The 10,695-nt window shown below is 41.8% G+C and overlaps 1 protein-coding gene across 2 annotated transcripts in view; it reads left to right on the top strand.

Moving 5' to 3' along the window:
• Window positions 1–10,429, top strand: part of LOC103386036 (growth/differentiation factor 11) — a 20,253-nt gene extending 9,824 nt beyond the window's left edge. The window contains exons 2-3 of one of the 2 annotated variants that reach the window (XM_017036455.2): window positions 4,371–4,744; window positions 7,440–10,429. In XM_017036455.2, coding sequence (XP_016891944.1) covers window positions 4,371–4,744; window positions 7,440–7,817 — 752 coding nt within the window. In that variant the 3' untranslated portion in view covers window positions 7,818–10,429. Of the gene's footprint in view, window positions 1–4,370; window positions 4,745–7,436 lie in introns of both variants that reach the window. The other variant, XM_008320116.3, reaches the window with a different exon arrangement.
• The last annotated feature ends 266 nt before the right edge of the window (window positions 10,430–10,695 follow it).

The following is a 10,695-nucleotide window of genomic DNA, read 5'->3' as shown; positions in this document are numbered from 1 at the left end:
CCTTTTCCGATGTCATTAGCATAATGTATGTATATATGTGTGGATGCACACGAACACAGGCGGTGAGACCGCAGCATGCTTCCTGCTGTCCAGCTGTCCACCTTATTGCACTTCACTGCACGCCCGCTCTTTTCACGCTCCGTCCCCGTCCCCGTCCTGCTGGAGATGTCCCACAGACGTTCGCCATAAAAACAATCGTATATAACCCTGGACACGAAAAGCAATGAGCTTTAAGTCTATTTGCTGATGTCAGTCAGGTTGGAGTTTGTGCCATTTCATGTTTCTGCGTGTGTGTGTGTGTGTGTTTTTGCTGAGCGAGAACAGGGAGCATTAGGGAGGTGTCTTTTGTTGCTCCTGGGGGGCTCCTGTGCTCACGCCTAATAGGAGTCTTGTGCCTGCCGTTGTCCCCAGGGAGAGCTTTTGAATAAGGGGGTCTAACTTCACACACACCCCCCGTCCGTCCCCAGCTCCAGCCCGGCCTCCCCCACTACCCTCCCCTGTCCCTTGGGAGTGGCCGAGGGACAAAGAGGGAGTGGGGCTGGGGTTGGATGGGATGTTTGAGGGGGTGCACTGTGGCCCCTGTCTTATTAGAAGGGTCGTGAACGTGTCATGATGATTAATATGCCGAGGTGCGTGGGGATACCCTTGAGTCACATTTATTCAATATGAAGGCTCCCAAACACACACACACACTACAAAATGGCACATTTGCATTTCCCATTAAGAAAAGAAAATATAGATATATATATGCAAATGTATCTGCTATCTAGGTTTATACCATTATGCATTATCCATTTGGACATTAACAATAGATGACCATTTCTCTCCCCACTCCACTTTAGCTGTGTTTTTACCTGATTGGCATATGTTACTACAAATGATTACGACACACACACAAATGCCTTTTGAAAGTTGGATTAAAGAACTGACTTATTGTTATTATCATTGCATGTTTTTATGCATTTTAATTAATCTGCAATATTTTTAAATCACTGTCAGTAAATAAGAAAAAAAAAATAAATCACTGTCAGTAAATAAGAAAAAATTTTTTTAAAATGAATGACTATGTAAATACATTAAATTTAATCTGATGTCAGATTGCAAATAGTAAAAAATAAATCTTCTTTGTCCGCTACTTTCAGGTATGGCATTGGTTTAAAAAAAAAAAGAAAAAAAAAAAAGGACTTCATTACCTACAGTTACTCTGACCCAGTTATGTTAAAAGTATTTCACTTTGCAGTTGTGAGCGGAGAGCGGTGGCATGATGAATAAAACCCTGTATTGTATAAGTCTCCCTTTACGTGCACGTGTAGGAGCTCGTGGGCCAAGTTTGGTCCACAGGTACCGAGGGAGTCCAACAGATGTTCGACAGGCTCACCTGCAGCCCTGCTAAGTGTTAGCAGTAAAATTCATGGGCTGCATATGCTGCAATTATACCACAGGGAAATAAGCTGCTGTAATAATGTAGTAGCCTGGAAACAGAAGGAGAAGGAGCAGACGTGCCCGCTCCCAGTTCAAATGGTCCGTAACGCCGCTCCTCTTGTATGGAAATGTTTTTGGAACATTTTAACACGAGTAAGAACTCAAGTCCAGATCAGAGTTTTTATGGAATGAAATGTTTAAACAATGGTCCGTTTTTGAACACGGTTCCAGTGAAATGATGACGTCTTCCGTCATTAGTGCGTTACAGGAGCAATGTTTTTTATTTTAAGGCAGAAGGATTAAGTGTCCCATTGGTCTCTGGTCTTTACAGGCAGGCAGACCTCTGCCAGGACGTGGCGTGTCATTAACTTGCAGACATTTGTCCTCTGTGTTTGGCTGCTCACTTAAAGAATCTATAAAGGCGTAAATTGATTTTTGCCTATCAATGCAGTCATTGTTTAACATGACACAGCTCATATGTTGTGCAGGTGTGTTTAATAAGTGGGGATCGCGGTGCGCAGGCCCCGCGTCTCAGATTACTGCCTCTGTGTGAAGGCCTCAGCCAAAGAAAGTGCAGCAGCGGAGCCACGCGGTGTTCCTGGGATTGTCTCCCCCTTTTTTCTTTCGACAAAGGCAACGGGAAAAGTTTGCAAAGGAGGAAGTGATATGTTTCTGTCCTCATCGTCACCAAACAAAAACAAAGAAGCACCGAGCGAAACACGCAGCAAAGTGCTGCATCATTCGTTCCCAGTTTTGTGCTGATGAGCAAACACAACACCACCCACGTTAATTGCTGTGACCTCAGCAACCTACCAGGAGGAACATTGACATATTGTCTGTTTGTGAGACACTGTATAATTTACACTCACTAATGACTGTCCCTGGAAATACAGGCTGAAGGACCACGTCTGTCCAGGACTTGGCCCATGTTCAGCGTTTGCTCCGGACTCTTCTAATGGATGGTCCATCTGTACCTCGGTGAATTCGTATCCCTCAATGCATGCCCATAATTCAATTACAACACTTGTTTTGGTGTAAAAAAGAAAACAACACGGTGCAGTGTTAGCGCCTGGTCAACTGTGGTTTTATAAACAATTCACCATTGGCTGCAGAATCTCCAGCCTCATCAAAACAAAAACAAACTCCGGTTGAGTCAGTGCTGCTGTGTCTCTGAGATTTCCAATGATTCTCTGGTGAAAAAGGCGTGTTGTGAAGAAAGACATATTACCATTGCCATAAGGTCGACCTTGACCTTCAAACTCAATCTGGCTATTAGGGTCTGCCCCTCCCCAGCAGCCCTGAGATGTAAAGAGCCTGACGCTTTTGACCCCTGATCCCATTTCTTAACTAGGCTGAGGTGCCAAATAACCTTTTGACCCAGGAAGCATTTGTAGGTTGCCTGAGCAACCTCAGATTTAGCGGTGATTGACAGGGCCGTGCACGTTTGGGTTTTTTTTTCTCACTTATTGTTTTTAGACGTTGCAGCAACAACACTCCCTCTGTGGTCGGATGACTGAGAGCAGAACATCATGGAAGCTGTTAGAAAGTTAGGAAAATATGAGAAAACCTCAAAGTTGCTCAGAGATAATGTGCGGATTAAATATTCTTTTGTGCCGTGACGGTAAATAATCATGCCAAATAAATGCAGAATAAATTTGCCTTAATAAATGAAATGCTTTTCATGGAAATTCATGTATGAATGCGATGGTCGGATGTCATTATGTCCAAGTTTATGTAAATGAATTGTGAGCAGATTCGATGTGTAGTGAACATCCCTACAAACACTACAATCAACATGGATCAGGACGAGAATAAATCTGAGACGTCCACTTCACTTTGTCATAATACCTACTCCACACTCCAGGTTTACCAGGACACAGACCGTAAAGTGAAATTAAACATTGGCCGTTGTATGGCAGTGGAGCTAGACCATTTCATTACCACTGACCCAGGGGAATCTAAGGTTACCATCTGGCTACTGGCCACCATTACTGATCCTTGTTTTAATATGCAAATGTTTCTGTTTTCCCAATGTGGACGAAATCTTTGCTGGACCCGACAACAGCTGCAAGTACAAGAAATAAACTTTCTTTAAAGATGTAGTAGTTCACAGTTACTTAGTCGGGTACTCTGCTACGTGTGTAAACAAAGAGCATGAAGCTCCCCTTCTTGCCCTGCAGGTGGAGCTGTCAAAGCTGTCCATGGTGATTTTTAAATTTTAACAACAAGTTCCACATTGTTTGACTTCCACTACTGTAACCTGGTGGCTCTGTCGTCCATTAGTTCTGTAGAGAACTATAAGTATTTTTGCTTTAATACGGATGGACGTTTTAATGCAAACTGTAACATTATTTAAAACACATGGCGACTGTTTTGTTGACTTTTGACTGGTTTTTAGTTGTTAACTGATTCATGGAATTAAATTTTTGTCGGCTTATCTATCTATATTTGTCCAAAATTTTTCAACATTTTTCAATATTGTCTGTCCAACAATCACTCACAGGAGGTCTTTTGGGGCCTTTTTTTTTTTTACTTTACTTTGGACCACTGTGATTTTTTTTCTGATTTCAGAGCACTTCGCTGCCGCTCGCTTTGTTGTATTTAATAATAACAATAACTGAGTCCTTTATTCGTCCCAAAATGGGGAAATTCTTAGTCTGAGTCTTGCAACCAACACAGGCTGCCACCAGGGAGGCGCCATTAGGTATATGTGGTTCCTCTGGGAAACAAACCCAGGACTCTCTGCTTCAATGTATATCAGTCTGCTTTTTATCTGTGGATGTGATGGTGAGAAACTCAACATGACAAACAGACCACCAACAAATTTGTTATTTGACCTGAATCTGTTTACGAGAAACTCAACATGACAAACAGACCACGAACGAACGTTTGTTATTTGACCTGAATCTATTCATTGAAGCCCCCGGGGTTCATGTGCTTCTCCACAGCGGAGCCCCTGGTGCAGGTGAACGGAAAGCCGAGCTGCTGCTTCTTCAAGTTCAGCCCCAAACTGATGTTCACCAAAGTGCTGAAGGCCCAGCTGTGGGTGTACCTGCGGCCTCTGCAGCAGACCTCCACCGTCTACCTGCAGATCCTCCGACTGAAGCCTGTCACGGAGCAGGGCAGCCGCCACATCCGCATCCGCTCCCTGAAAATCGAGCTCAACTCCCGCGTCGGCCACTGGCAAAGTATTGACTTTAAGCACGTGTTGCAGAACTGGTTCAAGCAGCCGCACACCAACTGGGGAATTGACATCAACGCCTTTGACGAGAGCGGCAATGATCTGGCAGTTACCTCGCTGCGGCCTGGGGAGGAGGGGCTGGTAAGGACCCTCAGACCTTGCCCCTGGGGGGGGGGGCTTACGACTTTCCATCCAAGTCGACATTAATCCATTTTTTTTACCTACGGCCCTGAGTCACTAACCACGTTTGGCCTCAGTCGATTCAATATTACTATGAACTTGTACATTTGACCCAAAATTATATTAATAAAAAAACACTACATATAATAATAAAATAGTAAGTGACAGTGGAAACTACAGGTTGTCATAGCCAGTATAATGTCTATTAAAATATAATCGAAGGAACCAAAAGAGAAGACACGTTCTCAGTCTAACTCAAATCAAAATTATTTGAAAATAATTAACTTAATATAAGTATGAAATTAAAGTCACCCTTTTAGTATTGTTTCCCAACCTTATATTTAAGCATTTATTTATTTGTCAAGGTATTATTACTTTTTTTGAAGATCTCGGGCTGTTTGTGGTTCAGGGAGTTTATCAAGCTGTGGGTTCAAACGTAACCAGTGGTTTTACCCTTAAACTCTATTTGAACACAACTGACGTGATCGTTCTATTTACTTCAGTCCAAAAAAAACACAGCTGCTGTTTTGATCACGGTGTCGTCTCGACCACATCCCTTTACAAGATCTGCTGAAGCTAAAAACTGAGAATGCTACAGAAACCGTGCACCATCTTCCTCTCTATAACCTTTACAAGATCTGCTGAAGCTAAAAACGGAGAATGCACCATCTTCCTCTCTATAATACTGATCAAATTAGTAAAGCTCATTATTGAGGGGTTTAATTTTTTTTTACCTTAGCCTGCTATAAATTCCGCCTTATGTTGAAATTCTTTTGTCAGACTTATGTCTCCAAACGTGGATCAAACTTCATATTTGTTCAGAACTTTAGGTTCAACGTTGCACTAGTGTCTAACAGATGGAGTCGCAGATGAGTTCAACCTTCAGTCTCAAAGCTAACTCACCTGGTGAACAGTGAAACTATTTAGAAATCAACAACATCCATGTTAAATTATGTAGGCCAGCCTTCCTAGTTAAGCAACACCAAATATTTACCCAGCGGTCATCTGGGTCACATCTTCAAAACACGTATCAGGGGTCAGCTCTGGTGTCGAGGCCAATAAATCACCGCCCTGAGAACACAGAGTGTGCACAGTGTACGATATTATTATTGGCTCAAAACGAGAAAGATTAAAAACACAAGCAAATGTTTAAGGATAAAAACAAACTCAACGAGCAAAGAAAGATTCAAACTCTGCCTCTGATCCTGGACCTTTTTTTTTTTTTTTACTAGAACAAAAGCCCCAAAGGCCACACTGACATGGTTTACCCCCCAACGCCCCTTCAGCTTATTTCCTCTTTTCAGTGCATCACAAACAACGATGCTGGAGCCCAGCTGGAGTCACTGTGGGGAGAGGAAGGCTTTATAAAACAAACACCATCCAGTAAAATATTTGATTCTCTTGCTTTGCCGAAAGGTCAAGGTCATATTGAGAGGCAGATGACCTCCTGGGTCATGAATCAAACCAACCCTACGAAATCAGCCATCACTCTGGTGTAAACGCAGTTAAATAAAAACATAAACCCAGACTGAAGCGTTAAAGGGACAGAGACAGAATGTCGTATGGTCACACTGACGACCCTTTGTTTTGCTGAACTGATCCAGCAGGTGAACTGGTGACAGGTGGATTTGTGTTGTCAGTAATGGGCACAAAAACGTGGCATGGTGCTAAACACCCTCCGCTAACAGCAACAAGTTCATTGGTTCAAGTCTAGGCTGACACTAATGGCCTTTGTGGTTGGATGTTTGGATGTCCCCTCTGGTTAATGGGACATCCTGACTTGACCATAGGTTTGAAGGTGCGGGGAAACGGACATGTGTCCAGCGTTCAACGACCTAGCTATCACAGATGGATGGATAGATTCAGGTCTCAGGGTAAATGTACTTAAAGGTCAAGTGTGAAACCACTCCTATGTGGATAACTGTTGAATGTGAAAAGACTCACATGCTCCCCCAGTGGACACAGCAACACTGGCTGTTGACCAATTTAGGAAACTGTTGTTGATGAACTCTGTCCACAAAGTCGTACATCCATTTTGTACAGAGGCCCAGGATTTATATTAATATGAATTCAATTATTTTTTAGGTTTTTTTTCTCATCAAAACAAAAACATAAGATAGAAATGTTTTTTTAAAAAAAGTCAAAAGTCGAGGTGAGTTTCTATATTAAAGGGCATTTATTGCAATTCAGTTCCTGTCTTTGAAAATGACAGGATTGATGGCGAAGGTTAGTTCTTGTCTGAACTGAGAATGTGTTTGTGAAGAAATCTTACCCTCTAGGCATTAACAAGTCTGTGAAAAATATCTAGTATACTTAACAGCTACTGTCTTCCTATATCAAGTTGTTGAATTTGTGATATTGCATATTGATAGAAACCAACACAATATTCAAGTCAATTTTATTTTTATATCCAAATTCAAGAAACACATTTGTCTCCATGCTTTTACAGTTTAAAGGTTAGAATCAAGAGTAAATCCTCCTCCTAAAAACTCCATATAACAGAGGACAGTGGAGGAACGTGTTTACACTCAGTGTTATATTGTGTTTAATGTAAATTCTCCTGTTGTTTCCCATATTTGATGTTTCTCTGCTGCAGTTGTTCATGTCGTTCTGTTATAACCACCTCTTTCTGTCAATTTCCCGTTGATTCCAGCAGCCGTTCCTGGAAGTCAAGGTTCTGGAAACGACCAAACGTTCTCGTCGAAACCTCGGCCTGGACTGCGACGAGCACTCCACCGAGTCCCGCTGCTGTCGCTACCCTCTGACTGTGGATTTCGAAGCGTTCGGGTGGGACTGGATCATTGCTCCCAAACGCTACAAAGCCAACTACTGCTCCGGCCAGTGCGAGTACATGTTCATGCAGAAATACCCGCACACCCACTTGGTGCAGCACGCCAACCCTCGGGGCTCCGCCGGGCCCTGCTGTACGCCCACCAAGATGTCCCCCATTAACATGCTCTACTTTAATGACAAGCAGCAGATCATTCACGGCAAGATCCCGGGGATGGTGGTGGATCGATGTGGCTGCTCCTAGGCTGCAGGGGGAGATGCACACTTGTGTTCAACCACCATTGCTTCAGTCCACCCAAAACCCTTACGGAGCTCTCCCCCAGCACCAGAATCCAATCCACTGCACCAGATTTCATTTTCCTTCAGCTACGAAAAACATCCACCGGCTTTTTTTGATTTTTCTAGTGATTAATGAATTCATTCTAACTGTAAAAAAGTATAAATGAGATATGAATTTAAAATGGACTCGAGCGACGGAAATACAGCACACGATGAATAACTTAAGAGGTTGAACTTCTGGAGCTGTGTAATAGAGTTTGTGTTTGTTTTGTTTTTTTAAGCATTTGTTTGTCTGTTTGTTTGTTTGTTTGTTTGTTTGTTTGTTTGTCTGTCTGTCTGTTAATTGTCCTCTTTGTAAAATGTCCTGATTGGATTGAGATGACAGGAGACTTAAGCATTTCCAATACTTTTAGAGCTTAGAACAAGTGTCACAGCTTTGCTAACTTACCAGTGAGAAATACAGTAATTAACCAAAATTGATTGTAGGGGTTCATGATCCTCTGTCTTTAAGGAAAACATACTTTCATTCAGAGAGTTCACCATTAGAGTTCCATTTAGATCAGATCTCGTTTACAGAAGTTCTCCCAGGTTGCATGTGAATGTGTGCCACCTCTGGCAATGATGCAGCACTGCAGGTTTAGTCTGGTTCAGAAAGAATTCACACCAACCTAAAACTGTCTTCATTTACAGAAGCCAATATGTCGTTCACCATCCGTCGTTTATTTTCCACAACAGCTTGTCGTAGTTATTACATGTTTGTCCAATGTTAGATCACGTTGACGGAGCTGCTACTTTTCTGCCTCTCCAGAAAATGAGACGAGAAGCAGATTTAGGTTTGATTTGCACATTGAAGTCGAAGACTAAGTGGCCATTTTAGATCAATCCTTAAGCTGACCTGCGTGATCTTTGAAAATGTTGGATGAAGACGGAAGGAGAAGAAGAACCTGAAAACATTTCTTTATATATTTGTATGTGGAAAATGGAAACGTAACACCTTTTACACAGTAAACTCACCCATCACGTGAACTGAACTAAAACTTAACTGTAGAAGAAGGCACTGGTACTAACACTACCGATACACAAGGACTAGTTTTAGAAACCGCCAACTGTAGTACGGTCTACGGTTCCTTTGATTTTAAATTAACCCCGTTTCACTCAAAGGACAGATTTTATTCCATGTAACTTTAAAGTAAATAAAGCTGTGGTTAGTTTTGAGCAGATATTTGTATTGTAAAACTCCCCCACTGTACTTCAACTTTAGCTGTCTTGCCATTATCGCCATCATCATCATCATCAGAGAAAATATGGATAGAGCTTGAACACGGTGTAGACTAGTATGCTTGAAGTCTGTCTTCGTCTCCTGGATGTCAAAGCAAAGACATCCATTTGTTGTAAACGAAAGCACTATGCTGTTGGATAAAGGAAGAGCCTTCTGACATTATATATAAATGATATATGTATATATTAAAAAAAAGGGGGTACAAAAACCTTTTGGGGGGCACTCTACCTTACCAACAATAAATTTTGCACTATGCGACGTTCATGGCGTGAGGAGGTAGTGTTTTTTGTGTGTTTACCAAGCACAAGAGAGCTTGTACAGTATAGGATTTAAAAGAAGAAAAAAAAGCTATTCAAGCTTCTGTTAATGAACCATAAACCAGAGAGGTTATCACTGCTTTTTTGAAACCATCACGCTTTCCTGACTTTTGTCTGAAGCGGGGGCCTGTCCATACACTCACACACTACTATCCTACCCTAGAACCTGAACGTACTGAAGTAGCAGCCTAAAAGGCCTAGTTTTTTATACTTTGGGTGAAAAATCATGAGTGTAACAAAAGTCATATTTCCACTGAGAAGGACTGGGAAATTTTGAATCAGGAACCATTTGCAAAATGCTAATGTGTTTAATTTTCCACGGCTAGCTGCTTAGCCCTCAGACTATCTGCCTAGTCTTTTGGCTAGCTGTATAGCCATTAGGCTAGCTGCTGAGACCTCAGGCTATCTGCCTAGTCTTTTGGCTAGCTGTATAGCCATTAGGCTAGCTTCTTAGCTAGCATCGAGGCCAAAACAGCAGTGAAACAGACGCAGTGGTCTGTGATGAAAATTAAACAGTTTCCTGGTACTGTTCCTAGTTACTGCTGTGGAACTAAGGTGTCTGGATAAAAGAAACATAGAATGCTTTAATTGGAATTGGCCCGCCCACCAAACTTAAACTATTACTTTATTGGAGAACGACTGTGTTCTCTTGACTTAAAAAAAAGCGTGTCACCTGTTTTGCATAGACATGTTTTTGCCTTTGTGTGTATTTAAAGTAAAAGGGAACCCATGTGGGAATGGGAGAAGTATCCAGGGATCGTTAGCCAAAGTAGAGGATGACATGTTGTGTGCTATAACTTTTGTGAGTGCAAAAATTTACTAGAACATTTCAAAGAGAGAATAAAGCTGTGTTGTGGGCAGTGGTTGGAAATAATCCAAGTGGTTAATTGTCTATTTATTAATATTAATTACAATGCATTTAAAAGTCTGTCTACCTCACGTTAGCCTTCTATTAACTTGATTTAAAGGGAAAAAAAAAAAAAGAAAGAAAATTGCCATCAATTCATTTGTACAAAAATTGTCCCGTTGAGATCCTCCGACCCCGACTGTCAAAAACATGGATGAAGCCACAGGGTTCAATGCTCAGGTTCAAATTGAGTTACTGACAGAGTGAGTGACTGATGGTAGCGTCTCTGGAAATATGTGGTCAAAGGAAATAATTAGTTGTTCCCACATCTATGGCTTAACGACGGTGAAAGCTGTGTTGTTAAATTTTAGTGTTTGTATACTGGTATGTGTGAGAGTGT

This window comes from Cynoglossus semilaevis, chromosome 11 (assembly GCF_000523025.1).
Source record: "Cynoglossus semilaevis isolate Cse_v1.0 chromosome 11, Cse_v1.0, whole genome shotgun sequence".
Classification (NCBI taxonomy): Eukaryota; Metazoa; Chordata; class Actinopteri; order Pleuronectiformes; family Cynoglossidae; genus Cynoglossus; species Cynoglossus semilaevis.
This window is presented reverse-complemented; position numbering and strand designations above follow the sequence as displayed.